General features: G+C 46.6%; 1 protein-coding gene across 11 annotated transcripts in view; it reads right to left on the bottom strand.

The window, feature by feature from the left end:
* The window catches only part of TEAD1 (TEA domain transcription factor 1), a 264,526-nt gene that overhangs the window by 50,535 nt on the left and 190,776 nt on the right, over positions 1-23,215 (bottom strand). For 4 of the 11 annotated variants that reach the window (XM_032639095.1, XM_032639096.1, XM_032639090.1 and 1 more), the window contains exons 4-10: positions 21,789-21,851; positions 21,637-21,699; positions 8,635-8,646; positions 7,722-7,856; positions 6,542-6,588; positions 5,592-5,653; positions 4,489-4,613 (exon numbers count right to left, since the gene is read on the bottom strand). In XM_032639095.1, the coding sequence (XP_032494986.1) occupies positions 4,489-4,613; positions 5,592-5,653; positions 6,542-6,588; positions 7,722-7,856; positions 8,635-8,646; positions 21,637-21,699; positions 21,789-21,851 (507 nt within the window). Of the gene's footprint in view, positions 1-4,488; positions 4,614-5,591; positions 5,654-6,541; positions 6,589-7,721; positions 7,857-8,634; positions 8,647-21,636; positions 21,852-23,215 lie in introns of all 11 variants that reach the window. The other 7 variants (XM_032639099.1, XM_032639093.1, XM_032639100.1 and 4 more) reach the window with 5 other exon arrangements.

The following is a 23,215-nucleotide window of genomic DNA, read 5'->3' as shown; positions in this document are numbered from 1 at the left end:
CTGATTACAGGCGAGGCCCTTTTAAAAAGCCCACCCTGGGTGGAGGATCTTGCACTTAACACCCTTTGATACGCAACACTGAAATCGTGTAGAAAGTGTACTTTCAAGCATTACTAACCACTTCTAAAATAGTCTTTGTTTTTTAGATCTTCCTTTCTTCACCCTCTGCTGTTTTTCTCTTAGCTTCTAGTGGAGCCAAAGGTAACAGAGGGACTGACTTGCTGGTTCTCCACCAATATAAACAACCACCGACTCCGGGAAATGTCTGGTTTACACATGATGCAGAGCCAGCAGGGGGCGTTCATCCCCCAGATTAGTTTTCCCTTAGCTCCTTGTAGATTATGGCTGGCTACAGGTACACACATCAGATACAAATGGACCCGAGAACCTTTGGTTACAGGTCTCAGGATATGGAATCGACAGACCTGGATCTGAATCCCATTTCCAATGTCAGCTGGCTGCCTAATACTGGGCAGGCTATGTCATAGGGCTGGGTAAGACAGTGCTGGCTATCACCAGTACTACTGCTGGTAGGGGTGGCAGAATTGTGAAGAATCTTTAGTGGTAGCAGGTGACACGTGGTAAACCGAAGAGTGAATTTCCAGCATAGCTGGGACTAAAAGAGGTGGCTGACTAACTGAAATGGGGGAGAATTCACAAGATTACTTAAAACAAGCATTCTGGCAAGTCTCAAGCACCAGCCTCTCCAATTATGTAATATGTGCTTCATTTTGCAAACATAAGGTGCTGTTACAATGAACATGTAAAGGCCCTTGAGGTCCAAGGTCACACTGAAAAAACATGTAGCATGTGAATGGTTTCTTTGGCTCTCAGACTTCCAGCTATAAGAAAATTTAAAGCCATCGAAAAGAAACTCACCTGGTACATTTAAACAAATTTGGATATACTACCCTTAAAATTTAACATCAAACATTAAGCATGTTAATTTGATAAGGAAGCCAACAAAGTGACAAATAATTAAAGGTCCTAAACAAATTCAACTTGGGATTCTGCAAATCTTTGTCTACATACAGACATGTACACACATTTCCCCCTACGTCTTTGCAATGGCTTGGGTTCACTGGAATCCTGGGTCTATGGGTAGTGCTGGCAAAAACCAAGCAAATAATGAGCTTGGTGCAGTGTGATTCTTTTTCATCCCTATCACAGCCCTATGAGGTAGGTAATTCTATTTCTTTCTATAGAAGAGGCTTGGAGAGATCGTTAGTCAATGGCTGTGGGCAGGTCTGAACCCTTTTCTGCCTGTATTGTCGCCCAAGAGGAAATAAGGCACACTCGGGGAGCAACAAAGCCAAGAGGAGAATCTAGTTTGCCTGGTCCTGGGTTCAGGGTGGTCTCCCTTAAGTCCCTCCTACACTGGAAATTCACTCTCTAGTTTACCACATCTGTCACCATTAAAGTCACGTGTTAGAGTCTATCTAAGCTAAAGAGGCAAACCTGTTCATTCATCAGTGAAAGGTCAAATCTAGTTGAACCATTCAGATTTTTTAAAATTTTATTTATTTTTTTATACAGCAGGTTCTTATTAGTTATCCATCTTATACATATTAGTGTATATATGTCAATCAAAATCTCCCAATTCATCCCACCCACCCCCCTCTGCCACTTTCCCCCCTTGGTGTCCACACGTTTGTTCTCTACATCTGTGTCTCAATTTCTGCCTTGCCAACTGCGAACCGTTCAGAGTCTTAAGTGTAATCCTGAACATGCATGAAACAAGTATCTCTGGACTCTATTCCAAGGACTTGGTGGGCCCTGCCTTTCTAAGCTAGTCACCAGCTTTCACCTCCTGCTTTATCTACAACAGAGTCATCGCCCCTCGAGTGCTCTTCTCCCTTACTCGTCCCTGCCCATATCGATGCTCTACCTCTTGGCAGGAGGGCTGCTTCCTTGACGAAGCCTGCCCGGTTCCCTGTCCCTCATTCACAGCGTCCAGTGTTCTCCCTCCCCAGCGGTCACCACACTTTGCAGTGGCCTCATGTGTGACTATCGCCTCGTGTGCCTCCCCAACTAGACGTCACCCCCACCCCCCACCCCCGCCCAGGGCAGAGCCAGTGGCTGGCTGTGCAGCACTGGGCCGGCCCCTCCTCGCTACAGCGCCCTGAACAAGCAAGTGCTCATAAATGTTTACAGAATGGACTGAATGAATCTGCCAGTGATTCACAGTGTGAAGCCCAATTAACACCAACAACAGGAAAAAGAGGAACTGGTCATCCTGGGCCCTAACAGGTCCATAACTGAGGAGGACAGTTACAATATGAGGGGGCTGCCATAGGCTTTTTAAATTAAAAAAAAAAAAAAATTGTTTCGTTTTTTGGTGATAAAACATTATATTGAGTCTTGTAACAAGGATAACAACTAACATCTTGGGACTTCTGCTTCCCAATGTCTTGGAGTTCTATTCCTTAAAAAAATGGTCAGAGAGAGATTTGCTGATACAGGAGATACACAGACTGAAAACACAATCCAAGAGACCTTCACAATTGGTGATGGTTCACAGTAGTGAAGAGAGTACACGGAAATGGAAGATCTGAACTCCTGGTCCTCCTGCTTATTGGCTAAATATCCTAAGTCATTTAATGTGCCTGGGCCTCAGTTTCTTCATCTGTACAATGGGGAAAAAAAGAATGCAGTTCACCAGCACGTTGAGGACAAAATGAAATAACCAATGACAATGTACTCTGCGAGCAATGAGGTGTCATACAAACACAAGTTACAGAAAGCAGAAGCACAATCTGGGCCAAAAGCCCAGTCTTCAGCCAAAGAACCATCTACACTTCTCAGACAGAAGAGGAAGAAAAGGAAGGTAATCTTTTTGGTTGTTTATTTCAATGCTCCCGCAGAGAGGGATTTAAGCTCTCACCATCACCCTTCTTGTAAAGCCACTCAGACACTAGAGAAAAGGATCCAGGTGGCCTTCTCTTCCCTGTTCTCAATAATCTCATTTTCCTTGACCTGCCTCGATGGGCCCAATGACCTACTCTACAACTCCTTCTTCATTTTTTCCTAATTTTGGAGCAGGCTCTATTTTTCCACCAGCTCCCAGCATTCATAATTCATAGACAGAAATGTCAGGGGGCCACACGTGGGTTCCCGAGTCTCCACTCTGATGACGGCTGGCGGAAACCCCTCTACCTGTGGGGTCTCCCCCATCCTACCATAAGAGGCTTTCCAGCGAGCCAAAGTACAAATACTCCCAGGAGAGGTCACCTCCAGATGTCTGTATCCAAGTTACTTACAACAGACGGTGAACTCATTCATGATGATTTTTCCTGGTAACAGAATGACAGCAAGCGGCAAATACCCAGAAAGCGTGGCACCTGTGTGCTTTTGGTAGCCCCCAAGATCAGCAGGGTGGGGTGAGGTACAAATTATGGAAAGGAGTTGGTAAAGCTCCCAAAGACAAACTCATGATTTCTTTAGTTTTTGACTTGGGCTCACCCACACACAGATGCAATGCTCATAATCACAGCCAAGGAGTGGGAGGGAAGAAAGGGTCTCAGGCTTGTCGGGTGGGAAAGAAGGGAGACTCACATATGCAGGGGAAATGGTGGGCCTGGCTGAGAAACAGGGGGATGACGGGCACTAGATGGGCGGGGAAATGGGAAGGAAGAAAAGCAACAAATAGAGTCCAGATGCCAATGTTCTTGGTATTTATGGAATTATAATGCATCACATTCTACTTCAAATTACTTAAGTACTACTCTGTTACTTCTCCTTCAGAAGGTAGTGACTTGCTATCTTGAGAAGACACAGCTTTGAAAAGAAGTATAGAAAAATGGCTAAATGTTTAGGCTTGAGTTTTAAAGACATGAGTTTGTTTGTTTTTGTTTTTCGGTACACGGGCCTCTCACTGTTGTGGCCTCTCCCATTGCGGAGCACAGGCTCCGGACGCGCAGGCTCAGCGGCCATGGCTCACGGGCCCAGCCGCTCCGCGGCACGTGGGATCTTCCCGGACCGCGGCACGAACCTGTGTCCCCTGCATCGGCAGGCGGACTCTCAACCACTGCGCCACCAGAGAAGCCCAAGACATGAGTTTGAATCTCTAATCCGTAACTCTGTGGCTATAGGGAAATGATTTAACCTCTCTGTTTTCTCATGTACCACAGAGCACCTACCCTTATGGGGTTTTGTGAGGGTAAAATGTGATCCTATCTATAAGCTTTGCACAAAGCACCAGCCACAGGGCAGGGCTCAAAACATGTTACATTTTACCACGTGCAAGAGCCTGTTGAGGTCCTTCGCTACAGCTCCAGCAATCCTTGGAGTTCGCAGTCCACAGCATCCATAACCATTTAGCTCTAAAGTTCCACGTATTTTGTCAACAGAAATACCTTTTCTCTTAATTGAAGGGCTGTTCCGCTATCCTCCACCAGGTCTGCTTCACACAGGTTACCTGTCAGGCCTGAGGGCAGGGAAAGAGGGGCAAACCCTGGGTTCAGGACACACCTCTCTGGGCACACTCACCGAGTCTGGGTCTCGCTGCTGTTCGAGGAAAGCTGAGAACTCCACCAGGCGGAGTTTGGTTGTGCCAATGGAGCGGCCCTGCCAGGCCGGGACCGAGGGAGCTGGGGCTGACGCAGGCTCAAACCCTGAAATACCGATCGATCGTCACCTTCAACCTGGCCGCTCACCTCCCCTCGGGCCTCAGGCCAACCCCGGGGCAGGGCCCTACCAGGAGGAAAGGCCAACAGGCCCGTCCACCAGAGTCAGGGGGGAGCTGAGCCAGGCAGTGGTGGGTTCTGGTGGAGGAGCCCAGAGGCAGGGCCAGCCGGAGAAGCGCAATGCACGTGGCGGCTCTTTCTAAGGCCGGCGCCAGCTCAGGTTAAGGGCTGTGGCATGAGGACACCTAATCCTGGGCGAAGGGGCCTTGCTGGGGACCACGACAAGAGTGACGAAGAGTGGAAGCAGGTGCTGGCAAAGATCTCCTGTGAGACAGGAAAGACAGGCAACAAAGACCTCCTATGCTCAACCACCTCCTTCCCTAAGACTGCAGTCACCAGCACTGTGGAGTACTCTCTTGGAATGCTCCATGGTGCTGGAGCAGAGGGTGACGAGCAAATGCACGGCAGCCTGGGGAGTCTCTAACGGAGAGAGTCCCACTGAGCCTCTGCGCCTGCGTGTGGCGGGAGGCAGGCAGGCCGGCTGGGTCCCCGGTTTCTGGCTGGGTTTCCGTGTAAGCGCTCCTTTAAAAAAGCGTGCTCGGAATTGAAACGCACTTCTCTGAGAAAGGGTGAGTAAAACCCTATCTGCCCTCAAGACTGGGACTGCCCGACATGGCCTGTTTATGATGAGGGAGGAAACACAGCAACTTCCCCTTCCAAGGATGACCCAGGGTCCTGAGTGAAAGTGATCAGCCTTCCTGTTTCTTTAAAAGCCCATGAGAAGAGCTCTCTAGAGATGACCGAGGCGAATCAGGACCTGGGAGGGGACACCCCCCTGACCCTCCTGAGCTCCGGGCTAACCCTGCCTTAAGGAGGGTGCCGGCAAGGAGGGGGCGTCCATGGCTCTGCAAGTGAGGGAGGGTGTGCAGCTGTGGAACAAAGCAAGAGGGTCCCGCAGAGACTCACCTGGAATGGGAGCTGTGACCGCTGGCTGGATAGGGTAGGCCTGTTGCACAAAGGGCTTGACGCTGGAGACAGAGGACGGAGGAGAGTCAGAAACCACGACTGCAGCAGCGGCTACTTCCCAGGCCTGGCCTTGGCCTCCCAGGGGCTAGGGACCCACCTGGGGGCCTCGCCACCGTAAGGTTCCCTGTCTGCAGGTGGTAGCACAGCCCAGGCAAACCTCTGCCAAGACAGAGACCCAGGTATGCTGTCCATTTGAGACGGGCCAGCAGGCTGCTGGGGACCAAACCACCAAGCCTCATGCCAGTTCCGGGGGACGAGCTGGACAGATGTCAGCCTGCCTTGCACATGCTGTGATATCTACCTCGGAACCTCTCCTCTGATCCCTGCAGAGACCGAGGTCAGTGGTCACCATCTCCAGGCAAGGATTGGGACGTTTCAGGCTCTCCTTCTCTGGGCCAAATAGCTCTAGAGAATACATGGGCAGGAGTTCCTTTCTGCTTTTATCCCTAGACTGCCCTTATCTTCCAGCATACTGAGCTTGCTTCCCTCGCCCTCAAAGCATCAGTTAGGACTTTCTATCAGCTGCCCCCACTACAGGGAAAGCCGGAATAAAATGGGCTATAGGATCACCTCCACTGCCCTCTCTCAAGCAAGCACTTTCAGGATGACCCCAGGCTCTGCCCCCCAAAGCCATGAAGGGATGGAGCCCCTCCTCCTGTTGCCAGCTGCACGACCACTAATACTTAAGGTGGGAGTGAGGTGTTTACACGTCTCCCGGATCTGAGCAGTCTCTTTCCTGCTATTGGCCTCAGTAGATAACAATAGGGGATGACTTCGGCGATCTCAGCTTCTCCTCCAAGCCTGCAGGCAGTCTGGTGCCAGGAAACCTCTACCCGGGGTGGGCTGTGACCAGCCCCTAGTTGCCATTGCTGGCCCCTCCTCAAACTTACTCTTGTGAGGATCCAGGCTGTCCTGTTTGTATCATTCCCGGCCAGAACTGGAAGGCAAAATGCAAAAAGCTTCAGGGTTATGAGTTCACCTCAAAGCACTGCTCAGGACGTCTGTGCGCTGTAATCTCTACTAAGGACAGTGGGTTCAGACCATCCACCAGCTGCAAAGTGACCTTCCCTAAATGCAGACACGGTGGCTGCCCTGCAGAAGATCGCAACCTACAGCTCCCTCTGGCTTTTCTTCCAGAAAATCTCCTGGACAGCAGGGACTAGGCAGCAGCTCTTCAGCGTTCACCTGACACCCAACTGAAATCTGGGTGCACTGCAGAGGGTTCAAAAATATCTCATCTGACTGCTTTACCCATGTGCCTACCCACCCTTCTCCTCCTCCCTCCATTCTGAAATGTTTGCTGTGTAACATGTGCCTCCACAGCTCCCAGCACCGGGGAGAGGACACAGCTCAGAACGAGAGGCCAGGAGCTCGGAGCAGCAGCAGAGACGCCTCCTTTGCTGTGAGCTTTCCTGAGCTTTCTGGTGCCCGCTGACTGGAGGCCTGCTGGAAAGGCAGTAGGATGTCAAGGGAGTCAGAGAGCCCTGGGTATGAGTCCTGACATCACTAACCATGTGATCATGATCAAGTTACCCAAACTCTTGTTCTGTTACTAATTAACTCCAGTTTTCTCATCTGTAAAATGGCAATAACAGTAAGAGGCATTTAAGATTATTTTGAGGATTAAATGAGATCATAACATTAAGCTTCTCAGCCCTTGGCAGGTGCAAAATGAAAATGATAATAGAATACTTCTGTCCCTTTAGGAGTCAGTTGCCATAAAGTGACTCTGAGGACACAGGAACAGAGACCAAGGGCCAGGATTAAAATGATAGAGCTGAAGAGGCAGATAACAACCTGGAAAGGCACCAAAAAAGTGATACTTAATTCCATGTCTTCAGGGACTAAGCTCCTTCCCTCTCCTTCTCCCTCTCTTACTCTCCCCCTCTCCCTCACTCCATGCTTTCTTTCACCATTTTGCACTCAGCAACAGGGCGCCACAAAATGGTCCTTACCCTCTCTTACACCTGACCCAATTAACAAGAAGTGCCAGGTGGATGGCTTTGTGCTTGGCCACGTGGACCCCATGCGCTCAGGGGCCATCATTTATGGATCCACCTCATGACTTACCCCCGGCGCCCCTGGGAAGGTGGGGCGTGGAATCCCTGGCAGCCCCAGCTTGTTGTGAATGGCAGTGGCTGATACGATCTGGGCTGACGACATGGCGGCCATGTGCTGCAGGGCCTTATCCTTTGCAGTCTGATCCTTGAAGGTGACAGTGACACACAGAATTAATACACAACACATGGCTACCGGGCAGCTTAAACAGGCACAGCCACGAGCACAGGGACTAAAATACAGTGCCACAAAAAAGGCCGAAAAAGCAAACATGCACAGATAAATAAACACAGCCAGAAGGCTAAAAACACACTCAACCTACTGTAACTCTGAACATTTACTGAGAACACCCAGTAGCAAGGTTTAAAAAGAAAAAAAATTTTAATCCATTTTCCAACAGAATGGGAAGCCTCTGAGAAGAGTGGACAACGTATTTATTTTTCCAGCTTCCAAAGGGAGATGTCTCCAATTACTTAACAGACTCAAGGAGAGGGGGAAAAAAAGGCCCTGCTTTCAAGCACACAGATGGGGAGGAGGGTGAGAGAAGAGGCGTGGTTGTGGATCTGGGGTAGGACCATCGCAGAGTGCTGGGAGGCCCGTCTGTGTGCTCGGCCTGGGGGCCCTGGCAGACACCTGGTGGGGAGGCTCAGAAGCAGCGGGGCGGCGGGGCGATGAGGCAGGGCGATGACGGGGCCAAGCAGCATGCTGGCGGGGGGCATGCTTTCTCAGGTATCCCCGCCTGGGTCAAAGGCTAGACGGGTTCTTTCTATACCCAAGGACACAGGGGATGCTACCAGGTAAGTGGTTTCCCCTTTTCCTAAAAGGGTCTTTTCTTAAAAAGCCAAGGCTGATAACACACAGCTAGCCAAAAAGTCTGCCAAGCACAGCTAAAGTACAGAATACTCAATTTGGTGAAAATACTTACCATGCTTGTTACCTGGATACAACAATAAACAATTTGTTAAAAGGAATGCGTTACAAAGGCAGGGTTATTTTTCTTCTTAGTTAAAAAATATATACGTATACAAACACATGATACTTGGGTACAATAAAATGCATAGGAGTGTGGGGTTTTTTTTTTTCACATTTTAGGAGAAATGTGTGACCCAGGTAACTATCTAAAGGGCAATTATCAACAACCGTAACTCCCAACTCCTTTGAGCTGGTTCTGAGGCTTCCCCAGTACAGATGGAGAAATGGTCAGGCCCCTGGTGTGGGACAGGCCCTGATGGTGGGGCAGGGCTTCACACTCAGTAAACATATCAAGGGTCCTGGCTGCTTGCACAAGGTCTATACAAGCTATCCCAGGCCCAGACTCCATCAAAGCAGGAACAAAATGGTGACATCAGAGTAAAAAGAGCACTCTCCCCAGCTGTCATTCAGAGTTCAGACAGAGTGAAGGTCAAGGGAAGCTTCAGGCTAAGACACTGAGTACCAGCTGAGAGGTGGCTTCAATGTTTACAGATTTACCCAAAGGTGATGAATAAACATGCTGAGGTGCCAAAGGCAAGGCCAAAAGGAGGGGGGGAAATCAAAGCCTATAAGACAAGTACTAGAGGGTTCTAAGGAAGATCAATCAGGTGCTCCCAAGGTAGAGACGCCACTTTGCCCCATAACTGCCAGGAGCACCGTGTGAATTTTCAAAACGCTTATATTAACCCTTGAAAAGGAGCCTAACGTTTGCATAAAATTTTATATTTCATACACTTCTCTGGCTCTCAACTGAAAAAACGAGCCTCATCTAACAGCTATTCGGGGATACACATGGTCATAATGAGTATCTGTAAGGGCACTGCTGCAGCTGAATGACACCAGGAGGGCTCCGGAGGCCTGCAGGATTATTGGTCCCCAGAGACTGAAGTGATGCCTTTGCTGCCTCTGGTCAGATGGCATTCTTCGAGTTGAAGTTCCATTTGCTAATCTGCTGAACGTTCTAACCTGAAGCCAGCTTTCTCAGGTAATTTTTAAAGGCCTGAAACATTTCAGACACTGAGATGCCAGGAAAAAAGGCAAATATTGAAGTCAGTGGAATTTTACGATAAACTGACTGTGTGTGTGCAAATGCCCTACAGCCAAACCGGGCCCGACACATACAAATCTCAGTGAGCATCAGTCTACCCTTAGCTGGTCCTGCAGTTCCACCTGCCACCTGCCCCGCCATCCCCTCAGAGGGTAACCCTGGTATAATGAACAGGAAACCTGGCTCAGTCACACTTCCTTCCTTCTCTGTCAAGAGCACCTTGACATCAATACAAGCTCATGGGTTTCTCTTTGGACCAGTCACTTTGGACCCCAGCCCCCAAGTCATGTAACCCTTAATAAAATGGTATCAATACCCTCAAGGAAACCGAAGGAATGGCAGAGGTATAACCACAGATGCCTTCCCCAACGAGCTACAAGCCTTACAACCTGTCCAGGGCCCAGGCGGGGGGAGCTGAGAAAATGGCAGCCCAGGCTGCTTGTCTGCCTGGTCGATGCAGACTGTACAGAATAACTACAAAAGAGCCGTGGGCTTGGCTCTATTCCAAAAGTACGTCATGGGGCCTCTCTCAGACCTGAGACTTCTGTGTTTATGAAATGCTGATGACAAGGGCGGTTCTGCTTGCCCAAATACAAAGTGCGTCTGTGCACACTTGGGTGCGGTGACCAGGAATCATTAAGTCCAGGTCCACATGGAAATAAGTACCTACATCTCCACAACCCACTCTTACTCTATTAGAGTTGCTTGAGATGTTTCCCTTTGCTAGGCTGATTGAAAAGTTCTTCAAAACGTTCACGAAAGTTTGATACTTTTCTTTTCTAACAGGGTAATCAGTCAATGAGGAAAGGAGAAAAGTCACCACCTTTGCTGTTTATGTCACATAGCTCCAGACACTTCAGAATACGGTCTTTTTCTTTTGTTAAATAAAGTCAGGTTTGACTCTCTTATTACCCAGCATTCCACCAGGTACCCAAATGAAAACAGAAGTTCAGAAGCAGAAGAGCAAGTCAATTGCTGCGAGCACATCAACTTGCTCTATGCCAGTAAAAGGCGTACGTGCTGTGCTGGGGAGTCTGGAGACCTGGTTCCAAACCTGCCCTCCACCTGACATTAATGGGCTGTATTACCTTGGGCAAATCACCTAACACTCTAATTTTCTTCAACTACAAAGGAAAGAGTTGTACTTTATTTTCTAAAGGTCTTCTGATTCTAAAAGTATTCAGAGCTGTGAGTTTAACATCCATTATAAGCAAATACATCTTAATACAATATAGCTGAAAAACCACTAGTGAAAAGACAGCAGGATGTTAAAATTTGGGCAGTTCTTGGCCACCTGTCCTAATAGAGAGAAAGCCAAGTGCAGAGAGGAAATTTTATCTCAAGTAGAGGTTCTTTCTGCACTTGACCTACCTATTTGAGAATAGGCAATTTCCTACAAATGGACTAAAATGTCTACACCAGTTATTTCCTACTTTTTGTAGTGGTGACATTCTGAGTACTCACTTAATTTTATAACATCTCCCCTCTACCTATGATATACGATGGAAAATTAAAAATTTTTGTTTAAAATCTAAAGTAACCCTGCAGATAATAAGCACCACCAGGGAGATCTTGAAATCAGAACTGAGAGACTGGCTATAGGCCTACTTATCCTGAAATGGGAGTACAGAAGGACACCTAGCTGAGAGATTTCAATTGAAGGATGTCTAAGTTGTCACTTTCAGCCTAGAGATACATGCCTGGCTTTGAAGAAATTATAACTCTCAGTGTCAGACCTGACTAAATGGCATCTCTGGTTCATTCTAGTCTAATATCCTGGACTTTTAAACGTTCCACTCTATCATCACCACCTACCCCCAGAATAAAGGGGGGTGTGGGTGGGGGTGTCACTAATCCATCCAAACAACAGTAGCTTAAGTAAAATCAAAAATATATGCTACATTTGTACACCACATTAATTTTATTCTAAGATGTTTTCACACGAATATTTCTGGGATGTGGAAGAGATTTACAAAGGATGAGCACATTGTTTTATCTTGAAAAACTGTTAAGTCAATACTGAGTTATCGTCTATGATGTCTTAGATTACAGAAAATACTGAGTGTATGCATGTGTACATACGAGTATGCACGAGGAAAAATGTGTCCTAGGAAAAAGCTTGGACAACTTCATATTCACTCCTTATTACTGATTTTAAGCCCTTCTATTCCTAAGATTATAAAGAATAAGGCCATAAAAAGCCGAAGTGGGGAAAGAAAAGGCATATCTCCCTTATCCAACCAAACCCAAACTCAAACCCACAACCTGGAATGTGGAAAATATTTATGGAGCAGGAAACATGGGTCTAAGACTGTTGATGGAGTGCTAAGAACAAACAGCCCATGCGACCTGAGACTGAGGGCAGACGAAGCACTCCAAGGCAGGGTGCACGTCTCAGTACCCACTCGACTCTCTTCCTGCCCCATTCCTGGCATACCGCGCTGTCAACGGCCTCACTACCTCTGCCACGCGGGGTCCAGCAGGCCATGGCAGACATAAACTTCTCAGCCTGAAGCCTTTCAAACTGTTATTGTTACTAAGTAAACAGGCTTTCATATTTCATGAAGCAGAGCAAGGCTGCCACTACCACTCTGGGATCAGCTGACTACCTTCCTCTTGCTGCTGAAATGTACACAATGTTTGGAAAATGTCTTCAGGTGATATCCATGACAGGAAGGCAGCCTATCACAGATGCACATGGCTGGAGTGGTGCGGTCTTCAAACTCAGGGAGATTTTATGAATCAGTCTCTGGAAAGTAGGGGACCCTTGCTCCCCCCTCTCTGTTTTCTCAGCTTTTAAATATTCTGGGGAATCAATTATCTCATAATTTTTAGGCATTAACCATAAACACATTTTAAAGATAATATAAAATGGCACATGCTTGCATGTACTATATTATAGTGGCTACATATGAAATCTGAATGAACAGCATACTAAATCAATATACTCCTGCTTATTCAGGGGCCATCATTTCAGAACTTAAAGACTCCAATCTAATTTCTTCATATGGAAGCCCACCAATACATCAGGAAAAATATGTACAGTCAAAAATAAAAAAGACCATGGATACAAAAACTTCTGATAGCTATTAAGTGTTCTTCTCCAAATATACCTCTCTCAGCAATATAAAAATATAGCACATGAGAGGAAAGACAGCAATTTGCTTGCAAAATCACTTTTTCAGAAAAAGACAAAACAATACTTCCCTAAGAAGTAATTTTGCAGATGTTGTTTCTAATCTTGCACTATGTGGATTCACATGACCTCTGCAATTATTAGCAGTAGCCCTTAAGCAGATAAACATCATAAGAGTCTATGATGGCTTGGAGAAAGGATGGAGGGCACTTGAATTTTTCTAGCCATGATCTCTAATTTGCTTATTATTGGAGAAAGCAGGAGTAAATACAAAAGGGCCTATTTCAGGCGGGCAATGGCTAATGCCAAGGAGAGAAGGCCCATTCATGCTTCTCCTGACTTGACATGTAATGAGTAGCAATTAATTCATCTTATTGTATTTCCAAATGCCAAAAACTCCATTCACATCAAAGAAAAATTTTTCAAGGCTTTTACCATTGTCCATTTTTAAATGTACTGTTCTATATTTAGTATTTTATAATTGTCAATAGTGTTTCCTTTAATTCTCATGTGGGGCTCGGCATCATAAAGGACTGCAGACAAGGATCTGTGATTTGTAGGTGTGCCTGATGACTCTCTACCAGGAAGTCTGGGATTTAGGTCTGCTAATGCCAGGTCTGGGTGTTGGGGAGAAGGCACCCACTAACTTTAGCCCCTTTCCCCGTGAGGGACAGTAAGAGGCAGGAGGCAAATCTCCCCTGAAAAGCCAGAAAGTACCAGCTCCCACCACTCATCTTCTCTGTTTCATTCGAACAGGCAGACACAATGAAAATAGGGCTCGGTTGAGGGAGACGATGCAAAAGCATCTCGAGTTAAGGCAATGAGCCCTCATCCTCCACCAGCGAGCACTCTGTAAGGAGGCAGCATGACAACACAGCTTGCTTGGGCTGTGGTGCCAGATAGCCCCGGGATCCAGTTTAGACTTGTGACCCTGGGTGAGCCCCTTAGCCACTGCAAGCCTCTGCATCCTCACTTGCAAAGTGAGGACAACACTCACCTTCAAGAGTGCTTTGAGAACCACATCAACCACTCTGAGCACACAGTGCCCACAGCCTCGCCATTCTGTGGACGTGCCATCTATGGGGCCCACACGACCGACCATCCAGGCTCAAGTCACTGGAGAGCTGAAATGCTTAGGAGCCCTGGCCCTGAGTACATAACCTCTGGGCTCAATGTGATTGAGCACTGTTTATATTGGAGGCCAGTTAACAATGGGATTTCCCTAGGAAGGGATAAAAATGTAGAACGAGGCTGCTTCTGTTGTCCTTAAAGAGAAAATCCAGACCTGGCTCAGCTGACATAGAAAGGTAAATGTATTCAGTCTCCTAGTTTACACTGTAAGTTCTGTATCATCACACCGTTGATGAGAGGTTCTAATTCCACCACATCCAAGCACAAGAAATTAACTGCCTCCAGTCTTGGTTTTAACCCAGCTAAATTTTAAAAAAGGTAATGAAAATATTGCTGAGGAGAAAGAGTACATGTCATGAATGCAAAAGAACTCCTTGAAGTTTGGGAGATGCCAGGAAAGGCGGTGTATCATTTCCCAAATCCTGCAGCAAGGCCAAGTGCCTTGGTGCTGGCGTTGAGACAAAGGAGGTGGTTGTTTCGGGCTTCTTTTGCCTTGTGTACTGCTAACAGTCAATGCCTGAACGAGCAAAGTGGCTCAGAAGGCCATGGGGAGCACCACTGGATGAAGTGCAGCGTGTCTTCCCCGTGGACAGGCCCATTCCTGGATAGAATCAGTGGTGACACAGCCAGGATTCAACAGTGTAGATGCAGCAAAGCCCCAGCAAAGTTCTTGAACTCCTCAAGAGAATTAAATCAACAATTTGAACTTTAAGCTCTCTGCTTACTGGAAGGAATGGCAGGTTGGAAAAAATGGCCTGCTCAGAAATCAAATCACAAAGGCCACCAGGGCGAGAACGAAGAAAATGGCCCTGGGGAGCACATGGAGCTCGTAAATTAGTCACCAACGACTGGACACAATCAGAGAAGCTCAGGCTTTTTTCTGCTCTACTGGGATGATGCAATGTCAGCAAGTACAGGCTTTTCTTCAATACAATCCAGAGCTTGACATGAATACGTCTATTGCCTAAGATGTATTCCTGCTGAGGTTAGGGCAGAACAAAGACTTCCTTTACTCTTAGCACTGTCTGGACTCATTCAGTCACCAAAACACACCCCAAACCAGAAGCGGCCTGGTCCACCTTCAGGGGAAGGTGAGGACAGTCCACAAAGATGAGGACAGTCCACAGTGTGGTGGTGGCCTGCAGAGTTTGGCTGTGGCTCTCACAAGCCTTTGAAGCCAGCAAATAAAGGACCACCTTTTTACTGCTATCAGGGAAAGGAGGCCTCTGGGCGGGGACTGGACAACCTCCCAGGACAAACGAACATATAGAGACTCAGAGCAGGAAACTCTAAGTAGGAACTCTGAGTAGGAAAGAAGAGACTGTTTACAGCGCACAGAGAACATTTCTGCAGTCTTTCTACATGCTGGGATAATAAATCCATGGAGCTTAAAAAAAAAAAAGCAAAAACAGTTAAAGACCTTTTGATAAATTAATGGTGAGTGAAATAATTCAAAGTACAGAATCATGTCTAAAGTTGCAGGCCAGGCCTCAGTCTGTACCACGCAAAGTCTTCTCAGACGGGCTGCTGCCTCTCACTGCTCAACTGCAGATTCCAATGAGGGGATAAACTAGGGAACAGGGGGAGGTGGAAGATAACACATGAAACCGGCATGGGCAACACGGCTGTAGACCCAGCTGGTGACACAAGGTCCAAGGGAGATTTCTGAGTCAGCATCTGTGGAATTCCTCAATGCATGTTCCATAGACCTATAAGCCACCTGCATGCTGTAATTGCACGGATCCATCTTCTACTTTATAACTAGAACCAGGCACCTGAAGAGTGGTGGGCCAAGAGGGTCTTGTCTGGGCAGGGGCCAAGCATGTGGTCCTCCCATCACAGAGAAATGACTCTGTTCTAGACCAGCGGTTATCACACTCTGACTTGTCTTTTAGACATTTTAGTCAAGAAAATTAAAAAAAAATAAAAGTATATATTTGACGTCCAATATTCTGGCACTCTGGCCACAAATGCCTTGCAGTTCCAATCCATCTTAGAGCTTCTGAATCTCACCTGCACTCTGCTGGCCCCTTCACCCTTTTCCCTACTGCCCCAGTCTCCCTGCTGATGGTTCTTGGTCTCTTCACATCGTTCCTTGACCTCTTCAACTATCCCCTAGTTTTTCTTGCCCCTTGCATCTCTCTCCTGTGGTTGAAGTCTGTGTCCAAGGCCATCCCAAATTTTTGGCCAAGTCTATCCTAGCTCAGGCCAGGATAAACTATAGAGAAGAAGTCTCAGGTTGGTGCCAATGGCTTTAGCACAAGTTCATAGTAAACAATGGGTAAAAATCTAGATTAGTTTTAGGATAAGGGCCAAAGGAGAAGAGATAGTTTTCACTGGATTTGATTTTCTCAGGGAAATACTAAATGGCAAGGAAAGACACTGATGGTGGGGGGCTGAGATTGACTGAGGAAAGACAGTAGGTAGAGGAAATGAGAAAAGGTAAGAATAATGTTTTGCCATTTGATTTCTTTCAGTTAAAAAAAAACAAACCTTAAAGGAAATATAATGAAAAGAATCATTTCTGGCTAGTACAAACATGAATGCTTAATATGTCATTCTCTGTACTAACTTTTTGGTGTATTTAAAATTTAGCAACAAAAACTTCAGTTAATTTTGATGTACACTCTCAGTTAATGGCCATTACTTTAAGAGAACCCGGGCTTTAATAATGTAAGTTTTTTTTAAATGATTTTAATTTATTATCTATCTATCTATCTATCTATCTATTTATTTTGTGGTACGTGGGCCTCTCACTGTTGTGGCCTCTCCCGTTGCCGAGCACAGGCTCCGGACGTGCAGGCTCAGCGGCCATGGCTCACGGGCCCAGCGCTCCGCAGCATGTGGGATCCTCCCAGACCGGGGCACGAACCCGCATCCCCCGCATCGGCAGGCGGACTCTCAACTACTGTGCCACCAGGGAAGCCCTAACCTAAGTTTTAAATGCTGCCTTTGAAAAGTTTCAGTGTACAGTTTTCAGACTTAATAAGAATAGAACTTTTAAACATAATTCACTCTTTAAAAACAATGAGCAAGAAAGAGCATGCAGCAATCAGATTGGAGTGGAGTGGGGACCAGCCGAGGGTGACAATACGGATGGATAAGAGCCACGGAGCAGGGCCCCAGGGGTGCTTGGTCGGCCCCTGGTCCAGGCCCACATCTTGCTCCCTTGGCTTCTTAGAGCAGCCCCTGAATTAGCCTTCCTGCCTCCAGCTTTGCCTCGCTCCACGCTATCCTCTAAAAATGGTTGGAGGGATCTTTCCAAAGCATAACTGTGAACGACCCCTGCGTGTTCCCATGCTCCTCAGGGGAACCTCACCCCTCCAGTCTCACTCCTCATTCCATGCCGCCAGCTAGATGGGTGTTCTTCATGGTTCCCCCAACCCCCCCACCCCCATTATCTGTGGAAATTCTCTACCTTCCTCTATGCTTAGTTCTACTGGAACCCCCTCCACAGGGCTTTCTTTAATTCCCCCACACTCAGAATTAATCATCCTTTTCACTGCGTGGTCTTTGCACTGCTCTGTTAAATTTCTACTGCAGAGCCCCCTAGCTGGGGACAATCCACTGGGAATCTTGTATTTTCCCCAAATGTGGCCAAAAATAACAGAAAGAATGAGTGTTCCCCCAAAACAGAGACTCTTGTGTATTCAACTTTCCACGCCCAACATCTACTAAAGGGTCTAGAACACATGGCTTCTCAGTGGAACCATTACTGGACTGAATTAAGTAATCATTTCTGCGCTTTTAAAGTTCAAATCTACACGGAAATCTTAAAACTTTTACTAAAACAATTTTGTTTTAAACGAAAATTAAAATCCACACATTTTGGGGTGATCTGGCTCACCAACAAGCACTTTGAGAACCAATGCATTTAGCAGAAGCATAAAGCTGACCTTTGAAACTCATCCTAAGAGATTTTCAAGAGCGTGACTTCTGTAGCTAGGATGACTCATCCACAACCGTGACATGAGAATAACCACTCTCTCGAGCCTGTTTTCTTCAGAAGGCTACGGCAGAACAGGCTACGGAATTTAGAAAATGTGGGCTCTAAGTGGGACCCCCAAGCTGTCCCATAAAGGCCGGAGGCACGGCTGAGAGGCGGGCACTTCCTTTTCCTTCTGCCTAAAGCAGTGTGGGTTTTCAAACCTTATTCAACAGAACCAGCCAAAGAGGCCACTGCTAAGGATGAGAGAGTGTGAGCTTTAAATAAAACAGCTTTTACTCTTTTATATATGGAAAATTTCGAGTAAGATTTCAATCTGAAATGTGAGTTTTGCTGCTTAAAAAAGGCTGGAAAACCACTAGCCTCAAGAATTCTCCTGCACCCTTCCCGGGAAAGTGAAGAGGGGCTCACAGGCAAGAGGGTGCCCTCGGAAGCCACACCTGGCCCTGGCCCTGGACCTGGCCCCGGCCCCAGGTGTGAGCAAACCACTTTTTCAAACCCCGAGGGAGAACAGGGTAATGAAACTTGGCTTCAGTCTTCACAGGAGGGCCACAGGCCTCTGTCCACCCCAGAGAACAGAAATCCTTTGACTTCAGAGCATGCGGAGAAATGGCGAGAAGCCCGGCTGGCAAGGCACGGCAAGGACAGGTCCGGAGATGGCCAGTCAACGGCTATCTCCTCCAGGAAGTCTTGCTGCATCGTCTCAGACAAAGCACGGCACCTGCTGTGAGTCTGGATACTTCCTGCCACCCATACCCCTGCTCAGAAGCTATCCTTGCTGTCTACTGAGACGACTTCAACTTCTGTAGTGAGTTTATCTCATGAGCCAGTGTTGGGAGGCCAAGAAGCCAGAGGCTATCAGCCTGACCCCACAAGGAACTCGGCGAGGATGCTCATCCCTGCCTCCCGAGAACATTAGACTCCAGAGCTGAACAAGAAAGTGCAGACAGAGAGAGGAGTTCTATCCTCCTACCACGCCAAGGGGCCTGAGCCTGTTTCCTGGTAATGGCTGGCAGGAAGGTTAAGGAGGGCATCTTTAACATAAAACGCCTGTGGGAGGTGAAGGCAGCAGGATATCTGCAGGCAGGTGGCAGCCAGCCTTATTCTCCTCAACTGTCCTAACTCCCTCCGAGTGGGGACGCAGCAGCTCTGCAGCCAGGAACACATCACCCCGAGATACTGATGACCGTCAATCCCAAATTAGGCCCACATCTTGACCGATGGCTCAAAGTTTAAAAATCTTACTTCTAAAATGTAGTGGCTGAGGGACTGTGGGAAGCAAGCCCTGCACGCCCAGGTCCAAAGGGGCGTGAGGGGTGGTGACACGTTATCTACAGTGTGTACTGATGAGAAGCCTACTGCTTGAAATCCACTTCAGCCTCCGCTACAGGAAACCCTGTCTGGAAGAGCAGTAGTTTAGGATTCAGAAAGTTCAAATCCTGACTTCGCCACTTCCTATGCTAGATGGCTTTTGGTGAGTTAATTAAACCTTTGGATCCCTGGTTTCCTGAATATTACTCCTGAAAATCTGAGAATGGAACTCACTTTGTAGTGAGCTTACATGAGAGAACACACAAGAGGCCCTGCACTGCACTAACTCCCGTCTTTCATGCCCAAACTCAGCAGCACACTGTCCATACAGCTCGTCTCTGGGATTGCCTACACATTTAACTTTGGCTCTTTCTGCGAACACTTATCCTACAGTGCCCTATATTTCACATTCCCATTTCCACGGCCAGCTCTGTGAATAGAGGATTGGTTGTTAACTGCCCACTGTGATAAGCGCCATGCCTGGAACACTCGACTGGTATTAGCTGATGGGAAGAACAAAGGCCTCCATTTTTCCAAGAGTAATGAGGTAGGGAGGAAGGAAAGGAACTGTAAGAAGATGGAGGTGGTTCTTGGAGATGAAATGCTGAGCCAGTTGCTACCCCACTGCCTCTGTCTCTGCCTCTTCTTCGTGCCCGCCCCAGAGGAGAGTGGTCCAGGACTGGCTAAAAGTGGGGGGAAGTCTTTTTGTAAGAACAAACACAAAAACGACTGTGTGTTGGTATGTATGTATATGTATAAGATAATGGCAAAACTGTTTCCATTGAGGAAAATTTGTAAAGTCACCAAGAGAGAAAAAGAGTGCTTGTGGAATCCTATGGGGATCCCCTCTGACCGGGAGAGCTTTACCCACCATTTACAGGGCTTTCGGTCCAGGGCCATGTGCCCTGGTGAGCATACAGGAACCACACAGTGCAGAAATAGAACAATTCATAACATCACAGATGGAAACACAAAATTGATGTCTGTAAACTTCTTTGTACATCATTAATCCGTTAGAGAAACTAGAAACAGAGTGAGAACTTGAGCAAACACTGGGGTAGTTACATCCACATAGAAAGGACTGCACCTTTGGTTAAAAAGCAGGAGCTACGAAGTTATTTTAGTCTTCCAACTGCTCAGCCAGTGCAACTAAAAGCCAGCCACCATCAGCCACATGTGTGAGCGAGCGAGCCAGCATGCTGCCCACTGCAGAGGGCACCCCAAATGCGCCTTCCTGGTCGCTAGACCTATTTCACAGTCAGCGTCGTTTGCATAAAAAATGTTGGAGGCCTTTGGGAAGGGTCCCAGTGTTCACCACTTGGGGCTGTGAAATCACACTTTGTCCTTTAGTTTAGAACAAAAACACAAATTTACTTAATGTACGGGGCGGGGGGGGATCAGAACAGAACCAAAAACAGGCTTGTGGGAAAGACAACAATATGGACTACAGATTCATTTTTATTATAAGGTAAAGCTCCTCCATGCAAACTATAATCCCTTTGCATTTCTCAAATAGGGCATTATGGAGGAAAAAGAGTCATGTATGTTTTACTGCAAGTTTTGGAACGAGAGAAAATAGGGAGAACTTGCATTTTTAAGTCGTCCATGCCTCTGTTTTTTCTATGAAATATATTTTAAAAGACTGGAAAATGAGGCACATGTACAAAAAAAAATAATAAACTCAAGTATAAATGGAATTGCAAACATGGATTTGATCAAGAGCTTTCCCATCTCTAAGACCTATCTTTTTTTTAAGCCCTCACCTCAAATTTCTTTTTTAATTAACAAAGCCACACACGTAAAAAACATTAAGCAATGTGGAAGAAATCTGGCAGAAAATACTCTCTGTTGGAAGAACTCATGAAAAATTACATGAAGAAGATGTATTTTTCATAAGTACTGAAAATACATCAGAAGCACAAATTAAAATAATTTCTAAATTTTTTTCAAAGTAATTTCATGATGGCCACTTGGAAATGATTCATTTATAATTTCTACACCAACTTTGCATCTCTTTGACTTTTTTTCCCTCTCCTAGCTCAGGGCTGCTTGGTGGTTATTTGAAGGGTAAAAACAAAATCATGTTTCTGTGCTGAAAAGTTATCAAGACCAGCTCTCTGCTGCATTTGCATTGTTATTAGGGACACACACACACACAAACACACACACACTCTCTCTCTCTCTCTCTCTCTCTCTCTCTCTCTGAGCTTAATGTGAGGCTAGTACAGAAACAGAGAGATTAGACACAAAGAAATGTAAACAGCTCTCACATGCGAGGAAACTAGGTTACCAGAATCCCAGCACCAGGCATTCACCAGTCACCATGGAAAACAGGAAGTGAGATGCATAGCAACCACAAGCCAAAAAGCAGGAAAGCGCATACCTTTAGCTTGGAATGAAAATCACGAGATTTCCTTCTGGCAAGAACCTGAATGTGACTAGACACCTGCAGGGTAGGGGAAGGGAGGAAAACAAAGGAAAAGCCTGTAACCATGGAGATGAAAAGCCCCCTACAACTGGGCAAGCCAGACGTACCTTAATGGCGGCTTGAATTTCTCGAACTTTCTTTCTTGCTAAGACCTGTATATGACTAGACACCTACATTGTTCGGGTTTATGAGGGGAAACAAAACAAAACAAAACAAAACAAAAAAAGGAAATCAAATATAAAATCGCTACTCCTTGGGAGGGTTTCGGGGTGGGGGGGGTGGGGAAGGTTATTTGCATCTCAACAAAGCTCTGCAGTTAGGAATACACAGTCCCAGCCAGACACCAAGCCCCCAGCGCTGCTCTAAGCTTTTCAGACTGGGTCATCACTGCAGTGACTGGAGTCAGGATGAAAGTTGAAGCTAATCTTAGTTTTCTCACCCAGGAGAAATCATGGGCACGGGATGAGAGGGGGAGAGTGGGGTTGTTTTCTTTATAAAATTAAAAAGGTGGGAGTAGAGGTAAATGAAAATATTTATAGCTTCTCGGTATCAGGAGGGAAAATCCCTTTTTCTCAATTTAGAAGAGACTATCCATAAATTAGCACGTTCCGCAGAATCAAAAAGCTGAAGCTGTAGGTTGTATTCTGATCTCATTAAGAGCTCTGGATTCTGTAGCAAATGTTAAAATAATACTGACATGTAAATTAGATCTCAAAGAGAAATGGAAAGACCCAGTTAGCAGAGCTTTTTTTTTTCCCCCCTTATAAATATCTTTAATCCTTCCACTCTTTTGGGTATTGACTGGGCGCCAAGTGGATTTGCATATTATTACAGAGCGAAAAGTGTGAATACAGCCAGCCAGCCATCCTGTTAAAAATCTGGGTTGGAAAACCACACGGATTTGCTGAACAACAAATTCACATTGGAGAGGTATCACCAACTGCCGCCTAAAAACATCCCCGGGATGCCGGGGCGTGGAAACCAAGCCAAGCCAAGCCAAGCCCGGCTTCTGAAACACAATGATTCCACTGGGTAAACAAATTTGCATCTCTTTCAGCGGGACCTGGTTAAATTTAGAAGTGTCCCCCCAATGAAGGGGTTGGGCACATGACCAGAGCTCACAGACCAGCAGACAGCCCAGGTCCAGCACCTTCAGTATGCTGGGAATTAAGATTTGTCTGTTTCAGAAATTTAGAACCTCCCATTTAGAAGTTCAGCAACTGTGAGGCCATTACTTGATTTCAAACACTCTAGCCACCCTAAAAACAGGATTTATGATAACAAATGAACCTCTTATCTCTAACTTTGTCTTCGAGTTTCAATTTGCTTCTGCATTTTTTTTTTTTTTTTTAAAGTACGGAGAAGCAGGAACTCCCCCATCCTCTTCACCTCTCCATCCTGCTCCTGCTTTCACTTGTTTTCACCAGAATTTTGTTCTGATGTGATTCTCTGACTTGCTGAGGGCCACAGTGGGGGGAATATCCACTGAACAGACAATGCCCTGCCTCTGAGCACAGGCAGGAGGCCACCTGCC

Source organism: Phocoena sinus, chromosome 8 (assembly GCF_008692025.1).
Source record: "Phocoena sinus isolate mPhoSin1 chromosome 8, mPhoSin1.pri, whole genome shotgun sequence".
Taxonomy (NCBI): domain Eukaryota; kingdom Metazoa; phylum Chordata; class Mammalia; order Artiodactyla; family Phocoenidae; genus Phocoena; species Phocoena sinus.
The sequence above is the reverse complement of the archived record's forward strand: the minus strand, read 5'-3'. Positions and strand labels throughout refer to the sequence as shown.